This window comes from Heteronotia binoei, chromosome 1 (genome assembly GCF_032191835.1).
Source record: "Heteronotia binoei isolate CCM8104 ecotype False Entrance Well chromosome 1, APGP_CSIRO_Hbin_v1, whole genome shotgun sequence".
Classification (NCBI taxonomy): Eukaryota; Metazoa; Chordata; class Lepidosauria; order Squamata; family Gekkonidae; genus Heteronotia; species Heteronotia binoei.
Genome location: NC_083223.1, coordinates 83305200 through 83325950, shown reverse-complemented (window position 1 = coordinate 83325950; position 20751 = coordinate 83305200). Strand labels below are relative to the sequence as shown.

The 20751-nt window shown below is 40.5% G+C and overlaps 1 protein-coding gene across 1 annotated transcript; it reads left to right on the top strand.

The window, feature by feature from the left end:
• The first annotated feature begins 1779 nt into the window (after positions 1-1779).
• UBE2J1 (ubiquitin conjugating enzyme E2 J1) lies at positions 1780-19828 on the top strand. The gene is made up of 8 exons (XM_060237057.1): positions 1780-2102; positions 5572-5645; positions 8572-8703; positions 9827-9911; positions 10163-10268; positions 11893-12022; positions 13342-13476; positions 18489-19828. Exons 1-8 carry the CDS (start codon positions 2072-2074, stop codon positions 18750-18752), a joined length of 957 nt encoding a protein of 318 aa, XP_060093040.1. The 5' UTR covers positions 1780-2071; the 3' UTR covers positions 18753-19828.
• Positions 19829-20751: the final 923 nt, after the last annotated feature.

Genomic DNA, 20751 nt, shown 5'->3' with positions numbered 1-20751 from the left:
AGGTTTGGGCTGGGATGTCATTAGTATGCAGTTGACACCCAGCTCTATCTGCTGATGGGTGACCAGACCAACTCCTCCCCAGAAGATCTGGCCATGGCACTACAAGCTGTGGCAGGGTGGCTCAGGCAGAGTTAACTGAGTTTGAATCCGACGAAGACGGAAGGCCTGTATGTAAGTCATGGTGATCCAGGATCCGAGGTCCTATTACTGATCTTTGATGGGGCGCTACTTACACCAGCACCCAAGGTTAAAAGCTTAGGGATGCTCCTGGACTCCTCTTTAACTATGGAGGCCCAGGTGGCAGGCACTGCCAGATCAGCCTCTTTATCATCTTCAGCTAGTAAGGCAGTTGGTCCCCTACCTCAAATGCAACAACTTAACGACAGTGATCCACACCACGGTCACCTTGAGATTGGATTACTGCAATGCCCTCTACATTGGGCTGCCCTTGTCTCAAACCCGAAGCTCCAACTAGTGCAGAATGCTGCAGCCAGGTTGTTAACGAATCTTCCCCTATGGGAGTACATTCAACCTGTGCTGAAAGTGCTGCACTGGTTGCCCATTGCATACCGGATTCGTTTCAAGGTGCTGGTTCTTACCTTCAAAGTCCTGTATGGCCAGGGACCTGCATACCTTAGGGACCGCCTTTCCCCGCATGTTCCCTGGAGAGCACTTTGGTCTGGGTCAAAAAAATCTGCTATCCCCGGCCCTAAAGAGGCCAGGCTCATGACAGCTAGAGCTAGGGCCTTTTCTGTAGCAGCCCCACACTGGTGGAATGAGCTCCCGGAGGGGGTCAGGGCCCTGCGAGAGCTCATACAGTTCTGCAGGGCCTGTAAGACGACACTCTTCCACCAGGTGTTTGAAAGTTAGATCATTGGCTACTACAGTCTCCGAAAAATATCTGGTCCACCTCTTGCAATCTGCTCCATATAGAGCATCTGGACCATTAAGATCTGCTTTACGGAGAACATCTAGCTGGAATAGCAAGACAACACACTTAAGATCACAGCACCTGAAATGAAATGTCAATTTCTATGTTTTAAATTGTTTTTACTGTTTTACTGTTTTATTGTATGTTTATATTCATGTATATGCATGACCATGTGAACCGCCCTGAGCCTGCCTCGGCGGGGAGGACGGGATACAATTATATAAATACTTTGCTTATCTGAGCAAGTTGCCACCCTGCAGATGGGCAAAATCAAAACTGCCAGTACATATCCTTCTCTATTGTGGCCCCCACCATTGAACAGTCTGCCTAAGGCAGACATAAACGTTCCTGTACTCCTGGTATTTCACAAATCATGAAGGACAGAATTGTTCAGGAGAGTGTTTATATAAAGAAAATAGGGCAACATTGTAACAAATTGACCCAGAAAATTATACTGCTTGTCCTGATGTAATACCATGCTCTGCATTGTTTAACATTTCATGTTTAATACGCTTTGGCCAAACAACAGCTTTGTTTCAAGTTTCTGTAATTTCTAATCCTATTGCATTGCTTATTAGATTATTGATTGCATTGGTTTACCCTAAGTAATCTCCCTCACGAGCTTCAGTGAGAAAGGCGGACTATAAATATCATCGTCGTCCTAGATTTGCACCCACACATACATGCGCCCAACAAGTTGGTACATTTGGGAATGCTAGTAAATGCGACTACCAGGTTGGTTTGGTTCTTACAGAACATTTACCGCGAGTAAAACATGACAGTAACCAACCAGTGACGACTGCCACTAGGTGGGCGAGGCAAGGAAGAAAGGCGGAGGCGGACAGAGACGGCGGCATTTCAAGGGCTGCTCGGCAAGGGGCGGCCAAGTGAGTGGCCACTGCCGGCCGGTGGTGGTTTCCTTCGACAAGCCTGAGCCACGTCAAGGGAATTTCCAGGCTGCCGTGAACAAACGCGGGTGGGGAGGAGGAGGTGCCGGTTGCCGCTTACTCGCTCCTCTGGTCTCGTGGCTACTGAGTGACGGATGCGGGTGGCCGAAAGCAGCAGCTTGACGTGGCCTGACTTCAGGAGAGAGTCGTCCCGGCCGGGCGTTGAAAGCGAAGGGGCATTCCGGCCTCCGCCATGGAGACTCGCTATAACCTCAAAAGCCCCGGTGAGTGCTTGGTAGAGGACGGAAGCGGGGAGGCTTTCAAGCTGGTTATGGCCGCAATCGGGCTGGGCAGAGCGGGGTTCGCCATCACGCGAGCCCGTGGTTTTGATACACGTACAGGCCGGAACCCCGCCGCCACCCCCGCCCTGTCGGTTATCTCTGCGGCTGTTGCCAGAGGGAGCGAGGAGGCCTTCTGTGCCCCGGCCCTGCTCCCGTGCATTTCCTTCTTCGCCAAGAGAGCTCCCCGGGGTGACGACGAGAGCAGTTGGTGGGCAGAAGCCTCCCGACGAAGGCTCACGGTCCAGCTGGGGTTGTGTGTGTGTGTGCGTGAGATGCAATCTAGTCTCGTCGAGTCCAGTTCTAACCACAGCTCAAGTCATGTTTCTTGTTTTATAAGCCGCAGCTATTTTTGGACGGGTATATTTCCGTTCCCCCAGTCATACATGCACCTATCTCTATAGATGCTTTCCAAACAACTTGGCACTTTAAGGAATGGCTATTATAATAATGGTTGTTTAACATACTTGACATGTCCAAGTGGGTATGTGAGTTAAGTGAAGCCATTCATCTCTCTTGGTACATGCTGGAATGTATGTCTATGTGGACACAAAGTCAGTTCCTATTTAACATGCCAATGCTGTGCTGTCAATGGTTGGTTGAACAGAAAATGTGATTCATCATGAGTTGGGTGGCTTACTGAAGCACTTGTAAGATTGCTTCAATATATGCCAACCGTCATGCTGGTGGTTTTGCTAATGTGGCACTTAGTTAGATCCAAGGTGTCAAATGGTCAATATTATTACAGAACAGATACCAAGAGTTGCAGTATCAGATGCAACCCTTCCTTTGAAGTTCTGCATTCTGCACTATGACCTCATTGCTGGCTGTGCACATATTTTTTTCCCTCACAAAAGGGTGAATGAATGCTGCCTAGGGGGAGGTTGTATGTGGCTGAACAAAAGTAAACCACCTGGGAAAGGGAGATAAGGACCAGCTGGGAAAGCTGAAAATCAGAAAGAAACCAGATTATCAACAAGACAGAATTTAGCATGATATTTGCTGTTTCTTCTGTGCATGCTTTTAGTGCTGTGCTCTTCATGGTTTCTGATCCTGAGTGATTTTTGTAAGCTTTTTCCTCCTGCGGAATATGGATTGCTAAAATTTGTCTGTTTGTGTTACACTGAGGTCTGTTCCCCTGCCCAGTATTATTTGTAGTACAATGGTTAACTTTATTCAAAGTAGCAATAAAGAAAAAGAGAAAATTGTTTTGAAGCACTGTAGTACAATCTATTTTGTTTCAGCACTAAGTGACTTTTGAGCATTCTGCCATTTCAGATTTACTATGTTAGAACTTTGGCACCTGAACTAACTCTGAATACTCATAGAAAATTTGAAAAACTTGGGTATGACAATCTCTATGATCCTACAAAGTAAGAGAAAATACACACATAGTCAGATCAATATGGATAGCTGTAGTAATCTGTCTGTAGTGGTAGAATACAGCAATAGTCCAGGAGCATCTTAAAAACTAACGTCATTTGTGGCAGGGTATGAGCTTTCGTGAGTCAGATACCTGAATCTGAAGAAGCGAGCAGTGACTCATGAAAGCTCATACTCTGCCACAAATGTTGTTAGTCTTTAAGGTGCTACTGGACTCTTTTCCTCTTTTCTACACAGTCAGAGGCAGCTTTGGTGCGCCTAGCAACCGCACACATGGCTGAACAGGCAAGTTGATTTTAAACAAAAAAGTAGTTGGTTTAGGGTTGCCAACTATCTGGAGAAAAAAATTCTACTCCATTAACAGAGGCTTAATTGGATGTTATTTTCCTGGTAATGTTATTTACTTCAGGGCCATGAAATCTTCATCTGGCCATTTCTGCACATTAAGCGACATTTTCTCTCCAATGTGTTAGCAACCCTGAGTTGGTTTATTCATCCCTGTGAATGCTGGTTGTTTGTATTCCACAACCTCCTGAGAGCATATGCATGGTTTTCCCTCATGCACGCATAGCTTTTTCTCTCCCCACAGCCTAAGTAAGGTATATTGAAGCTCTTCCTAGTACAAACAATAGTTCTTAATGTTATTTTGACAATGTCATTTTTGACTGAGTTATTTTAAAACCACTGTTCTGTATTCCAGATGAAGGTTAAAATAATAATAATTTTATATTCAGCCAAATCTGTTTTCAAATAATTGTGATTATTTAATAGTTGTTGCTGTTTTAAGCTGGATATAAAAATTCTAAATTTTATCATGTAGGAAATGAAGGGAGGGGACATGTGGTTAATCCAGTATGTGGCTGTCTCTCCCCTAGGCAGGATGTGCAAGTTCAAGTGTCTCTTTGATGTTCACAGTTTTGTTATGAAAAGCAAACCTAAGTGTCAGCATCCTTCAAGAATTCTTTCTGCCCATGCAGAACTATTTTTGTTGTCTACTAGTAAACATGTTCTACTTGAGTGATATAAATCCATTTATTTAGAATTCCTGGAGCCATTTCAAATATTGTGATATAAACTTCTTTTATTAGGAACTATGCTGGTAAATAAGTGGAACTTGCATTCATTTTCTTTAGAATATGAACCTTATAGAATACAGCAAAAAATTTAAAGAGTCCTGGCTGGATTTGAAAGAGCTATGTAAGTGTTCCACACTGACCCCAGGACTGTTCAGGCTCCCCATTCAGTTGTAGTCCCCCAACCCCCTCCCCCCACACACTGCAGTTTCTGAGCTCAAAAGCACTGTTTGATGTTGCATGATGGTTAAAACCAGAATGGGAAATTTACAATCCCTTTGTGTGCAGACATGCCTTTAATATGTGTATTTTGAAGGCCTTGTTGCAGTTGATGTCTGCTCACTGCATGCTGGATATATCGTGTACCTGTCATAATGTTTTGAAAATTCCAAATACATTTATTTTGAGATTAACTCTAGGTAAGTGTGAATGTATTTATGGAAGCAACTAATAGTTTCAAATTGCTTTATTTTCTCCCCCCCTCCCCGCCGCCCCTTTTCGGATAGATTTCTGGTTTTCTAATTGGATATGCAGGGCATTGGCCAAAGTATTGATTCTGTATAAGCCAAGCAACCTGCTCTGATGCTTGCCTGTGTCCTCTAGTTGACTGGATACTGCGGAACACCTACTCTGCCCTTTATAGTAGTATATACTGTGATTTTTTTTTTTACTATATTCTAATTTATATCCAGTGTAGCGATATATTTTAATATACAATATTTGAGAAAACAAATGAATAATCTTACAGCTATGAATCCTTTTAATAATTGTTTAGGTGGAAAATCATGATTTGATCACCCATGTCCAGGCAGTAAATCTGAATATCATCAGGCAACATCAGAGGAAGATCGTGGCCTCTGTGCCTATAAGTTGGTTGCTGTGAGAAAGTGAATGCTGGACTAGATGTACCACAGGTCTGAGCTAATAGGGCACCTCATCCCCCATGTTTTTTTTTCCAGCTGTTAAAAGGTTAATGAAAGAGGCTGCTGAACTGAAGGATCCAACAGACCATTATCATGCACAGCCCTTAGAGGTTAGTATGTATTTTCTGTATCAGGCAAATGAGGCCACATTTTTTTTTACAAGTCTGCCTGCCCGCATAGAGATGTTCCTGTCATTCATAGCATATTGTTGACATGATGAAATTGGGACAGCACTGTAAAGAAGCTTACAAAACATTTCTACTAACCTACTACATGTGAATTTAAAAAAACATTGTCTTTACTGGGGAGGGGATCTCTAATCTCAGATATAAAAAACACATGTTTAAAAGCATTGCTGCTCCGGAATTTCATGTTTAAAAGGGAGTATATTTGGAGGTGTTGCTTTAATTTTTATTTTAGTGTGCTCTTTTGATCACAGAACTTATGCTCACAATGTTATAGGAACTTTACATTTTTAATCCCCCTTCACAGATTCTGTTTTATCAAAGACAAAACAAAATTCTCCCTTTTCCCTCCCAAACTGGTAGTTATTTACAGCATAATTTTTGTACATTGTTCAGAACTTTGCAGGTGAATATTCCTGTCTCCTCTCTCTTCTACCCCACTTTAACCAAAGCCAGATTTTGCTTGAACTGGAATTCACATTTGCTTTTACTGCTAGAGATCAGGCTAACTTTGCTGGTCTTAAAGGTGCAAGTTGACTCCTACTTTGTTCTTCAGCATGTGAAGTAATAAATGATGTTTTTCCTATCTTTATAAAATGTTTGTTTTCTCTGCTGGGGCAAATAGTACCATCAAGGTGCCAGTTTACAGTGGATAAAATGGTGTTGGATGGGGGGGGATAAGCCTCTTCCTCCTCAAGCAACACCATGTCTAATCCAGTTTTGGGCTTTCCTCTCTAACCGTTTAGGAAAATTTAATAAAATAGGAGATTTAATGGAACAGCATCTACCGTGTGCCCTGTGTGCCTTTTTATTCACAGAATAATCCCAAGCAGTCTTTCTCACAGCCTTCTGAACCACCTTCTAAGGCAGCCGCAAGTTTTGCAAACACCCAACCACTTTATACTCTTCCCTGTGATAACCTCAGAGACAAATAAGGTCTGCCTACAGGACACCAAGAAATTTGCTGAGACCTTTAATTTAGTAGGTTTGGGTCACATGGAAAGAAAACAAACAACAGAATGCCTTGCAAAATGCTTTTTGACAAGAAGCTTCTGATGTGAAAGCAGTGTCTCATTATGATAACAGATAAGAGTTCAGTCAGTGCTGAACTAATCATGACTTTTAGAGGTCCAGACACACGTGTAATTGCAGTTCCAAGTTACAACCTGATTGCTTGGGGAAACAATTTCTCAAGCTCCTTGTTCATGATGTCTTCTCATGCACTGTGACTTTTAACATACTATATAGTTTCAGAGGGTAGCAGTGTTGATCTTCAGTAGAACAGCTAGATTCAAGTCCAGCAGCACCTTAGAAACCATTTTGTGGAATAAGCTTTTGAGAGTCAAAGCTCTCTTCAGGAGACATCTAATGCACCCTAAGGTATCACTGGACTCGAAACTAGATGTACTACATAAAAATACATTGGACTATTTTCCTGATTGCTTCCAGCTCATTGTCCTAATTTCCCTAAAATTGTATGTTTAATTTGTCTCTTCAGGTGCACAGTATGTGCTTTATCCCATGCAATAATGCAATTTGTTTGTATAGGGTTAAGGATAGCCAATTGCACGTTCCCATGGGGTGGGGGGGAAGAGACAAACCTTCAGTTCTGTGAAGATGGCTAGATGGATCAAGAGATGCAAATGCAAGATTCACACCAGTGATTCAGCAGGGTATTATCATCAGTCTGTTCTTAAAGCAACTTTCTAAAGAATTATTTCTCATTGAAGTGTCCAAGGGCATAAAATGTAAGTGTAGGTAATTTGGAAATTCATGCTGTTTGTAAAATAATTTCATGACAGTTTAAAAATTCATGTACTTGAAATTAAGTGCACATGCTGTACTCCCAGTCCTGTAGTACCTGAAAGCAGATTGCAGGATGATGCATTCCATTTCCCATCCCATCCCTTGTGCTATGTGAATATTACTCACTGACCTTATCTTTACTAAGATTCATGTCAGTGTTGTTCTTTGTCACGGGTCAACTAGATTTTGAAATCTTGAAAACCATGTTTTCAAAACTTGCTCAATAGCAAAGCCTAATGAGTGTTAATTATGATAAAGGTTAGTACCAGTAGAAGTCTTAGTTATGTTTAAGACAAGTGGAGAAATTCATGCTAGTAAAAGAAGTAGTGACTCTTGGCTAAGGGATTTAGGAGCACCATGCATACATCATCCAATAGAGAAAAAATTGAGAATAAATTACAAGTGGAAAGTGAAACTTCTGGGTGTGTGATTATAGACAGCGGTACGCAGTACAGAAGGCAGGGAAAAAGCTATTCTGCTATCTTTTCTGCAGACTTGTCCACAGGATCCAACTCTACATTTCCTTCCATTTTTTGTACTGTGTACACACATTACAGATTATAATAATAAACAAATCCATACAATGTATGTCTGCATAGATGTTATTGTGTAAGAGACATGCCAAGCTGTATCCAGCAATCTATTAACTGAAGGCACTAACAGTCATGCGGTTTTCCTGTTTTCCTCCCCCCCCCCCCTCGCAGTATCTTCTGACCCTGGCAATGAGATCTGTGTGGCATAATAACCATGTGGGGTGATGGCATGCAGTGAGGAAGCTGACGGGGACAAAATTGCCCTTCTTGTCTTCCTGTAGTGCAGCTCCAACTAAGGGGAATTTTTGTTCCCTTTTTCTTTCCTCCCTGCAGCCAACTTACCTGCATGGCTGCTTTCCAGTAAGTCTCATGACTTTCATGAAGGGGCGGGATCTGTGATCCCTGTATGTGGGTTGCTGGTTCCAACTCCTGTGATCTTTGTCCTCAATCTGTGTGGGATTCAACTTTGATCATTACATTCAGTGTACATTGCATGTTCATGTTTCTTCTAGGACAACCTTTTTGAATGGCACTTTACTGTCAGGGGTCCTCCAGATTCAGATTTTGATGGAGGTGTTTATCATGGTCGAATAGTATTACCACCAGAGTATCCCATGAAACCACCAAGCATTATTCTCTTAACGGTAAGAATATGTAAATCCCATATTTAAAGTGTGACTATTTGGTCAAATTACCATTAAAAGTTTTTGTTGCTCTAAATAATCTGCAAGCGAATATTGAAGAAAATAAAAAACTGCAAGGTTTTTTGGCCTTTGTGATGATCACCTGTGTTGGAAGAACATGGGAGTCCATACAGACTGTAATGTCCCCATGCAGATACATCTGCAAAGGCAATTTGCATCAGAGCTTTTTGAATAAGCTTCTTTAAGCAGCTGTTCAGAGAATTCTTGATTGTAGCATTAGCATTCATGAGTGGAGTTATGTTATCTGACTGATCATCCCTATTGCTACTGATAGATTTCAGGTTTTGATTTCAGTAATATTCAGCTGTACTTTTATTGTTTTTAATGTAACATTCCTACGAATTAATTTATTCTTGTGCTGGTCTTTGACTGTAACAAGTCATGTCATGTTAACTATACTTTGACGTTAGCATGTATTGACTATATACAAAGAATTATGCAACAGTATAATAGACCAAGATAGGTAGTTGTGTTCGTCTGTAGCATTATAAAGGAGCAAGAGTCCAGTAGCACCATAAAGACTTGACAAAATATGTGACATGTATAAGTTTTCATAAGTCACTGCTCACTTCTTCAGATACAGCTAGAATGGGAGTCCATCTGTCCTATATATTGGAAGGTGGAGTCATTTCAGACACCAAATGACATTATCAAGTGAATGACAGTAGTAGGCGTAATTGGATTTAGGTGAGATATGCGGATGGGTAGTAGGCATGGAGAAAACAATACTCAATGATTTCTCCATGCCTATCTCCCCTCTGCATATCTTATCTAAATCCAACCATGTCTAATGTAATTTGCCTGCTAATGAAGAAGTGAGCAGTGACTCACAAAAGCTTCTAACTTGCCACATATTTTGTTAGTCTTTTAAGGTGCTAGTGGACTCTTGCTCTTTTCTACTGCAACTGTAAAGTATTACTGAATATTCTTTGCAATCTGCTTATATTGCAAGAAGTGCCCCTTTTCAAATAAGTCTGTTTTCTGATTAAAACTTAACTTTTGAAAATAAAATTTGATTTTATTCTGATGTTTTCTCTTTCTCTCCTCCATGTACCAATTTAAGGCTAATGGCAGGTTCGAGGTGGGAAAGAAAATTTGCTTAAGCATTTCAGGACATCATCCTGAAACATGGCAACCATCATGGAGCAGTAAGTACTGAGTAGTGTTGCACACTGAATTGCCAGCCATGGGGCCTTGATACATAATAAAGCCATAGTCTGCTGTACTGCAGTTTATAACTGATACTTCATTGTAATTCACATATATTGGAGGCAAGAATAGTTAAACTTTACATTTCTGAGGTAGGGTATGTGATTTCCTATATTCTTCTGCTTAGCTCTTCAGTGAGTGATTTTTGGTCTTTTAATTGTTGGCTTGCATATTTCTCTTTCAACTACAGTAAGAACAGCTTTGCTAGCAATTATTGGATTTATGCCAACAAAAGGGGAGGGAGCCATAGGATCTCTGGACTACACACCTGAGGAAAGAAGAGCGCTTGCAAAGAAGTAAGGGTTTTCTTTCTGTTTTTAATAACAACTAGTTGACGCTTCAATCAGACAGCAGATTTCTTTGTTACTTGTTGAATAATCGACTCAATTTTTAGCCCCTTCTCTGAGATTAATAGTATCATCCTGAGCAGTTACAAACTTGTAGTCATTCATTGGGTTTATAAGGTATAACTCTGCTTAAGGTGGTACTGTTAATATATTTGAACATTATTCTTAAACATAGTCTTAAGAGTATGCTTTCACCTTGACTGTGACCTTCCCCCAATATCTTCTATAGATAGCTGAAATCATAGAGTTTTGCTACATGAACATCAACACACTTGACTTTTTTAACCAGATGTCTTTTCCTCCTTTTATGGAATGTATTATGGCTTGTAAAGGTCCTGTCCAGCTGTGCAGTCCTTTTGGCCCTACAACACAAAGCTTCTGTGCACCATGAAGCTTACTATATTACAGATGGCTCCAGAATCGCACAAAGTTTTATTTTCCTTGTCCATTACCATGTGCTTCCTCCGTGTTTGGTGTGGAGAGCCAGTTTGGTGCAGTGGTTAAGTGCACGAACTCTTACCTGGGAGAACCAGGTTTGATTCCCCACTCCTCCACTTGCAGCTGCTAGAATGGCCTTGGGTCAGTCATAGCTATCTCAGAGCTGTCCTTGAAAGGGCAGCTTCTGGGAAAGCTGTCTCAGCCCCACCCACCTCACAGGGTGTTTGTTGTGGGGGAGGAAGATAAAGGAGATTGTGAGCTGCTCTGAGACTCTGATTCAGGGTGGAGTGCAGATATAAATCCAATGTCTTCTGTCTTCTTCATGTATGTTTGCTTCTTCATTATATTTTTATCAAGGTTCCATTTTCTGTTAGAATCTAGTAGCATCTCTAATTTCTGTTTTGTCTTCTGCATTAAATCTCCTGTATGCCAAAGTAAGGACATCCAAGTAGGCAGAACGAAAACTTCGGGGTGACTGGCTAAGCCATCCATATCATGATGATATGAAAATGCAACTAGTGAAATGTCCAGTCATCTGGAACAACCCAGAAATTTGTTTTCATGCTTGTTCTGACAAATACATTGGATATTGTATAAATTGGTGTTACATTTGTCCTTTTGTCATTGTAATGCTTCATTTAATTTTCCCTTGAGGTTTATGCAAATAGTTAAATAAATTTTCTTTTTCTGTATCTTCCTAGAACACTCAAAATAAGTGTTGGTTTTTTTATGCATCATGTTTACTGGCTGAAGACACTTAATGATTCGAGTAATTCTGCGCGTGCTTGCTGCCGAAAAAGTCCAGTGAACATCAAGCAGCTTCTGAGTTAATGTGCATACTGGCTGTACATATTGTAACTTGTAGGAAAAAAAGAAAAAAAATTTTAAATTATGGAAAGTTAGAGTAGGATGTTGCTGATCAGAAATGCTCTGTAGCAAATCATTTAGTTATTTATGGTTTTGTACACTTACTACCAATACTTTATTGTCATCCAGGCACTCTGGGAGCTATAGCACTTACATTGGTGTGTCTATGGGAGATACAGCTTCACAACCTAAGATTCAATAAAAATGCTGGAGATTTTGAGCGCTCTAGCTGGCCCACTTAATTGTATACATTTCTATTTACTATTAGGTCTCAGGATTTCTTTTGTGAAGGATGCGGATCACTTATGAAGGAAGCTCTCCTGCCTCTGACTTCTGGAAGTGCCTCAAGCCAGGCAGATAAAGAGGCCAAGGAACTTGCAAGACAAATCAGTTTCAAGGTAGAGTCATTCTTTGCTTTTTCTTCTTCCAAAGTAATTTGCAATGCCATGCTAAATCCATTGAAGTCAGTGAGCTCAGATGGGTGTAACTCTGCCTAGGATGACACTATTAGTGAATAGGAGCATAGCTAGAGTAGAAAAAAAGGCAAGTTGCAGCAGGGGGACAGGACCAGTATAGGCTGAGAAACTGTAAAAGCCTAAAACTAAGAGATTAGTTGGCCATGCTCTTATTTACTGCTTTGCAGGGACCAGGCACTGCCTGCCTTCCCCAATGTTTTAAATAACAGGACTTCTGGAATGTATAAAATTCATATATAGGGCAGAACTAAAACGTACTGTTGCCAAACTGCTAATTGTCATTTTTGCTCATAAGTTATGGGAAACTAGGTGTGGAGATCTTTTAACATATACCCAGAGAGCAAAACTATATGGTTAGGACTCCGGTGGTGAGGCTAAATGTCAGCTGAGGTGGGTCTTTTTAATGTTATTTCTGTCTTTTGAGGTCTGTACCCTCCTAAAAAGTTGCTTTGAGCTTTTAGCGTATGCATGCTCTTTGAATATAGTGCTATAAATAACTGCCGTGCCTGTTTTTAAGCAAAATAAACTAATTTCAAGTGTAGTGTTTGCATCATGCTTTTGCCAACCAAAATGGTATAAAGCAGAGCCCTTGTGCTCTACAGCTTCATACATAAAAGAGTTTTCCATTTACTTGTGTATGAAAGAAGTCCTCCCATGATTGTGCAGACTCCTAGAAGAGAACAGGAAACTGTTGGGGCTCCCTGTTCTGTTGGGGTCCCTGGATCACACCTACCACAGGATTACTTCAGTCCTGTCTTTTTTGAGGGGTGTTTTACTTTTAGTCTTTTTAAAAAAATTGTATCTAAAATAAAAATGGCAAAGTTTGTTGCCAACATTATAAAGATGAAGACAAGATATGTAGATAAAGTATGGCTGATCTGTCAATTAATTGTTTTACTCTGGGTCACCAGCCATTGTATTAATAAGTTACACATTTGTAAGGGGTATTATCATGCTTTTATCTTGAGGTATTCGTAATGATTATTATGTGTTTTAATTTCTTCTTTGAAAAATTGTGAAAATTGCTTTTTTATTTTAATGGAGTTGTGGTGTTGCTTTTGTGATGCAATAAAGATTGTGTGATGTGGAAACTAGGGGAAAAAATCCTGACAGTTTCTAGAAACAGTGTAATACCCAAAGTGCAGTGCCCATCCCTGTTAAGGAAGATTGAATTCACTATTTTGATAACAAGATGCATTTCATAATAAATATTTTTGTAATTTAGTAATTTTGTAATTTAGGCTGAAGTAAATTCATCTAGAAAATCCATCACTGAATCTGCAGATCTGTCTGGATTGAGCCACTTGACCAGTTCCCCTGAAGTCCAGCAGCAAAGTACAACTCCAGCATTCCAGGATACCCCCTCCAGTGAAGTGGTGGGTACAGAATAAAGATAAATGAAGGCTGGGATTTGAAAAAGCAGGTTGATTCTGCCTGGGGACTTTAGCACACCCATGTTGTGAAACCTAGTAGTATGTCAGGAAAACCACTACTATAATATCCAGGTCTGAAGCATTCTTTAGTTGGCAAGGTGTACCGCTTTCCTTGACTGAGGACACGTCTCTGCCCTGAAAATCATGCCTTTTTGGAACTACATGTGGCTTGTACAGAGATTGGGATTTTTTTGCATCAGTGCCACATTTGTCCTTGTTCCAAACATAAGAATCTTATGTAAACAGAAAAATAACCATCATCAATATTTAGTTATTTGCTGCAGTTATTTTATTTAATATGCTTATTGTGTTCCTTTTGGTCTACATAAGGGGCAATTTGTATTAGTTCTGACTATTTAAAATAATTGTTTGCTTAATTATGGCATTTATGCATTAATATGGCCAAGGATGGTGCTTATATAACCCTTCTACTTTGAAAGTGACTGAGGCCTGGTATGGGGACCAAGCAGCTGCTACTATGACTGCTGTAGCTGCAATCTAAATTCACTGATAAATTGTAGACAAATCCCAGTTAAGCTGAGTGTGTGAGTATAGGTGGTTGTTGTTTTTTAAGTGTATATGGCAGGGGTGGCCAACGGTAGCTCTCCAGATGTTTTTTGCCTACAACTCCCATCAGCCCCAGCCATTGGCCATGCTGGCTGGGGCTGATGGGAGTTGTAGGCAAAAAACATCTGGAGAGCTACCGTTGGCCACCCTTGGTATATGGGACTGCAGATTGGTTAAAATTCATATAAAATCATGTCAGACCATCTGTTGCTCACTGAAGAGTATTTTCCAGCTGTTTAGGCATGCAAACATGATATTATGTATCTTTTCTCAATAATTCCCTGTGTGGGCAAGATTGCTACTAAGCCCCACAATTTTATTGTTATTTTTCCTCTGCAAATCTTAACAGCTTTTGGGAGTTATTTCAAGACACTTATCCCCTGCAGTTGTCAGAAATACTAATTGGGAGGGCTTTTTTTCCTGGAGGAACACAGTGGAACAGAGTTCCAGAACCTTTTTGTAAAAACAAAATTCTAAAAAAAAAAAAATGTTTAAAAGTTCATGAGGGGCATCCGTGTGTTTCTCCTTCATTTCCCTCTTTTTCCAGAAAAAAAAGCCCTGCTAGTTGGACTTTGCTCTTGTAATGAAAAAAAGCTAGCAGTAGTTTGATCCCATTTTTTATAATGTTTCATCTGGCAGCTCACCGGTTTTACTCCTTTTGTGAAAGAACTTTGAGAATTAGTGCCACACACAGGGCTGGCCCTAGACCATCTGGTGCCCTAGGCAAAGCTAGGTTCTGGCACTCCCCCCTCCCTGCCCACTCATAACCATTGTTCAAAAACAGATGAACTGTCACTATGATTTCTAGGTGCTGTTGTGGTGGAAAATGCAGCTTCCAGTAGAATTCTGTGCAACCAGCCCCCGCTCCCCCACCATTAAAAGCACCAAGGTGGGCAAAAGATGGGAAAAGCCAGGGGGATTCTGTTAAGGCAAAAATACACCTGTGTATAATTGTACTCAAAGTGAAATAATGATTTGACAGTTGCTATACAACTGGGAAGCATTTTCATGATTTCATCATCTGGCATCTGAAAAAGTAAGTGAGCTATTCCACTTGCTAGATCTTGATCATTGCTTAGATCTTGATCAGTGAACACTATCAATTTACTAACAATCACAAGATGCAATAAATGCTGCTCATTTCTGATTAATCCAAGTCAGCCTGAATCATTTGAATCAAAACACCTTCCCTGTAGACAGCGGAGCATAGGGTTGCCAGGTCCAACTCAGAAATATCTGGGGACTTTAGGGGTGGAGCCAGGAGACTTTCCCATTCCCTAAAATAAATAAAAATTTCTTCATTCCCCCAGAGCTGTCTCTCTCTCTCTCTCTCTCTCTCTCTCTCTCTCTCTCTCTCTCTCTCTCTGCAGTACAGCCAAAATAAAGAGTTTGCAAGCTCACACATTTGTTGTGGATCTCACTGGGGCAATTTACTCACAGGAATTGGTGAATGTGACCATCTTTATTTTCACGAACTTCTCAGGAAACAGAAAGCAGCCAAAGGGGGGGGGGGGAGAGGGGGGGGCTGGAGAGAAAGCAAGGAAGGAGAGAAAGAAGAAGGGACAGGAGGGAAGGCAGGGAGGGATACACTGTGCCCAGAAGAAAGGGGGAGGAAGAAAGCAAGGAAGGACAGAAAGAAGAGGGGACATGAGGGAAGCACCATGCCAGGAGAAGGGAAAAGAGAAAGCAAGGAAGGAGAGAAAGACGAGACAGGAGAAAAGGTGAAGAGGGAAGCAAGCGGCGGCACAGCCAGGCACTTCCCGGCAGCGTGATGCTTGCTCAGAGCCGGAGGGCCAGGGTGTCTTTCATGTTCTTTTATTTATTATTTACATCGGGACCACACAACATAGCATCCAGACAAAAATAAAAGAACATGAAAGGCACTGCAGACTAGGCCAACCTGAAAAATCAGCAGTGACTGAACACAGCCTAACTCAAACAGGACACAGTATCTTATTCCAAGAAACTGTAATGCTGGACAACACATCCAATTACCATGTAAGATTACACAGGGAAGCCATTGCAATCCACAAACATAAACACAATTTCAACAAGAAAGAAGAGAGTATAAAAATGAATAGGGCATGGTTTCCAGTCCTGAAAAACACAAAATGCTCTACAGCTTACAGCAGCACTGCAGATAAGATTAGAATTCCAACAGCCATTCCATATGCAGAGAACCTCCTCAGGAAAGCTCCATATACAAAGGAACCTCCTCAGGAAAGCTCCTCCATTAACATGTCACAGCCTGAGAAATTCCTACTAGATAATGACTCAGCCCTACCCCACTTTCCTGAGTAGATATAAATTCCTACCATTTTTTTTCCTTTCCTCTTACTTCAACACAGAGAGAACTCTATCTTTCTGTGTTATACCTCTGAGGATGCCGGTCACAGCTGCTGGCAAAGCGTCAGGTACTACTATGCCATACAGCCCGGAAAATCTATAACAACTAATGAACTCCAGCCGTGAAAGCCTTCGACAACATATTCGTGTGATATTTTCTTTAAAATGGGAAGGTGGGGGAATAGTGGGATTTGGCAATGCAATTTTTAAAATAAAGCTTGGGGTGGGGGGGAAAGCACAAGGATCACAGCAGAAATTAAAACTCTGAACTTAGGAAAACATAAACTGGTTGGCATTGCAAGCTTCTTCTCCCACCCCACCGCCATCTACTCAGATTGGCAGTGGCTCTCTAGTGTAATATCTCCCTTTGGCTGTGGGTTCCCAGGGTAGAGTACTCACTAGGCACCAGTTTATTCTGCAGACACAAGCTAGCTCAAAGCATCAACTCTTTATGTGGAAGGAAGGAGCTTCAACTGGTCATAAATGCTGCAAAAAGCTCTTTGAAAAAATGCTGCCTTAACTCCACTCCACTGAAATACATTGCAGCACAAAGTTACAAGGAAAACACGGAATAGATTTTCCATTAAGGTCTGTGGTTGCAGAGACCTTAATGGAAAATCCATTCTATGTTTTCCTTGTGGCTTGCAAGCCCAGAAGCCAGCAAAGACAAGGTAGAAGGAGTTGGGAATGTTGGCAGCTTTGGAGCTTCAACAGGTGGGACAGCAGGGGGAGGAGGAGGGAGAAAATTGCTATGTTCCTGATTGAAGCCCTGGGTGGGCCAGGTGCGGCCCTCAGGCTGGGCGCTTGACAGTCCTGGCATAGGGATTTCAGCCTTCAGGTCGGACCTGAGAATCCCCCAGAATTATAGCTCATCTCCAGGTCACAGAGATCAGTTCCCCAGGAGAAAATGGATGCTTTGGAGGGTGAACTCTGTGGCATTGTACCTCATGGATGTCCCTGTCCCCTTCAAGCTCAGTCCCCATATCTCAAACAGTTTCCCAACCTTGCTGAACTACCTTTGCTGTGGTGAGGATTTCTATTTTCTTTGCTTCTGTATAAGTATCTTCCACCTAAGTATATTTTATTCTAGCAAAGCTCCATTAAGAGCTATTCTTGACGTTACTTTTTAAATATGTAGTGGAATAGATAACACAAAACTGGCCAATGCTGACATATCCTTTTCTTTCATATTAATAAGTTGTCTATGCATTAATTATATAATATATGCTGTTGCCTATCTGTTCAGGTCTCCTAGTGTTTGGCTGAACTACAGTGATGTTATGGAATGCTAGAATATTCTAAATGCTGAGGCAGAAAGGGAGTTTAGAAGAACAGGCAGGGAAGCTGAGGACTTAGAAGTACAGTAAGTGTTGATCCCAGAGGTATGGTGGCTGAAGGAGAGGGGTAAATCCTGAGAAGCAGAAATGTGTCTAGAGAAAAGAAAAAGAGTTGAGGATAAAAATAGCAAAGCACTGACAAGAAAAAGTTGGAGGTAAGGGGCCCTTTGAAATTTTGTGTTATAGAGCAGAGCAGCTGAAAGCCATACAGGACAATGGATTAGAATGGCAAATGAAACATAGAAACTGAGATACAGGGTAGTATCTGAATAAAGCAGTGTTCTGAAATAATTAGCCAAATCTTTGATTATAACACTCTAATTAATCTAATAAATAGAGCTTCTCTTATATAAAGGGAGCGGAAGAGGGGAATTGGTATAAAAGTCCAGTCCTTCCTTTTTAACTAAGAGAAAAGCTGGTTGGGTTCAGTCTAGGATCTCGATAACTTACACTTCCTCAAATATGCTGTATTGCTTTCTGAGCCAAATCCAAACTATTTGTGTTACGCTGGGCTATGTCAGAAACTGTGTTTTCCTGATGTGCTTTTCATACTAGTAGTGAGCTGCTACTTGTACTTTGAAAAGCAAGTTCACAAGGACAGTTGCTTGTTGAACACTTGTCTGGCAGATAGTGAGCTTGCCAAGCAATATTGTGGTATACCAGTGCTTTTGTTTCACTATATTAAATCTGGCTTTTCTCTTGTAGTCGGACAATCAAACTAATTCAGCCACTTCTGGTCAAGAAGAACATACCCAACTGGTGTCAAGTAGTACATCCATGAGTCCTCGACAGCGACGTGCACAGCAGAGAAGGGTGCCATCTTCAACCAACTTCAATCAGGTCCAGCAGCCAAGAGTCAACACAAGCCACATGGGGTCAAATATGCTGATTCTTCTCCTTGTTTTAGCATTGGCGGCTCTTATATTCAGGCGAATATATCTAGCTAATGAATATATATTTGAATTATGAGTTTACCTTGTTCTTCAGTTACTTGAATGCTTTATTAAAACATTCTGTCAGATATGTCTTGAGGACTGTTTACATAAGATTACATTTTGTATTTACTCGTTTTAAGTATGAATGTTAATGTACCATGAGGCACATTAATTTCTGTCAAGAAAGCACACCTTGATGTTGGTGTGAATGTGGACTGTTCAGTATATTTATACAAACTGAGCAGATTGACTACAAAATTATTTGGGGAATCTGTTTCTGCAGTAGCAGAGCATTTAAGGAATGTGGGGAACTGAAAGCATCTGAACTCTGGTGGATAATTTTAATTGACAGACATAAAATTATGGTGGTATTCTGGAGTAAGAGAAGGAAGTGAGTGCTGATTCATAATAAATTTTATTATAAAATTTTGCCTGAGGGCTTCTTAAATTGAAATGCAGATATGTTTGCATAACAAGTATTCTTAAATTTATCAGAAAGGGGAGCTTGTTAATATTTGTAATTACTTTTGTTTCCTAGACAATAAATTCATTTTAAAAATCCCTTAAATTGTAGGGATTTTGTCTTCAGTGAAGAAGAGGGGCCAGAACATTGTCTGCTTTCCTTTTCCCTGGTTTTTTTTAGTTGTTCTGGAGTTAGACAGGATAATCTCTTGCAAGATCTGAATGTTGTTTTCTAATATTCAATTGTATATATATATTTTTTGGGGGGGGGGTTAAATTTGAAGAACCTGGAAATAGCTATGTAATATTTACTTGGAAGTTACTGACTACAACTTATTGCAGAAATATACTTAATGCTTTGAATTGATAGTTTCATGTGCCCATAATTAAAAAAAATTAAAAGCAATTACACAGTCCATGAGCTAAGCTATAAGGTTGTTTTTAATAAGGTTGTTATAGCTGTCCACAAAAATATGTCAGCGTCAGAGCACCTTTGATCTTTATTTAAATAATAGCCATTAAGTTGATAAGGAAAGGACTCTTGAGATTTTAAGATCACTCCTTTTCAACAGTTCTTCCTTGCCAGCATCTAGATCCTGACATTGTATGTTCCTGCTGATTTCTTGAATTAAACGATTACACTTTCAACATATGATCTTTGGAATTGTAACAGAGGCTGCTCTACTGTAGCTTTAAATTGTAAATTACCACACTTTAAAACTATCAGGATAAAAAATGAGTCAAATTATGACATATAGGTGTATAATGGAGGAAACTGTCCAGAAACTGCTGCCTTGAGGTAAAATACCGAGGGTTTTCATCTTTGTTTTGGCTTTCTTTGTTCTAAGTCCTTGCTACTTTCTTCCCTCTACTACAAGCTGCCCTGTGGATGGGGATTATCTTCCTGCATGAGAAGGCTGAACTTGCATGTTGGTTATGCATGCATGTTACAGGGTATGGAATGGATTGTGTTCTTGCTTTTTTAAAGAACTCAATAGCAAACAAAAACTAGAATTTGGTTGTGAGAGCTCTGAGTTCATTGAAATAAGATCCTTAGCTGCTAGCTCAGTTGCTAAAATGAAACAATGTTTTTAGATATTCCAGCAGCTCAGATGCTAACCATACTATTAGCATTGTGGCCTAAAACTATGTAGGTGGGAAGAGGGTTTAGCAGACACATGAGTAATTAGTATTGAAAGGGTTAGTTAATTGTTAGGACTGAGTGGTTGATATGTGAGTGTTTGAAACATAAATGTGTGCTCAAGAAGGAAAAGAGAATAAACACAGTAGATACTAGAAACACAAAAACATCTCTCCAAATTTACACAGGTCTCTACTTGTCCAACATATTTCAATAATACCCAGTGGGGACTGAGTATAATACTATTGGTGAGGGAGTTGCAGGATGAGGAGGAGAGGGGGAAATTTTGTCAGCACAAAAAGATTATACATCTAAGCTTGTACTTGGAAAAGATGGGGAGAGTCTTATATAGAAAGTGGCATGTGTCCTGATTTTACATATCTGATGTATCATGCAAGTAAATGTACACATTATAATTTAAAAAAAAAGA

Bases quoted from the DNA above. Each gene is read 5' to 3' on its own strand.
- UBE2J1 (XM_060237057.1), top strand. From the start codon at position 2,072: ATGGAGACTCGCTATAACCTCAAAAGCCCCG. The intron at 2,103-5,571 runs GTGAGTGCTTGG...TTTTTTTTCCAG, and splicing joins CTATAACCTCAAAAGCCCCG to CTGTTAAAAGGTTAATGAAA. The intron at 5,646-8,571 runs GTTAGTATGTAT...TGTTTCTTCTAG, and splicing joins ATCATGCACAGCCCTTAGAG to GACAACCTTTTTGAATGGCA.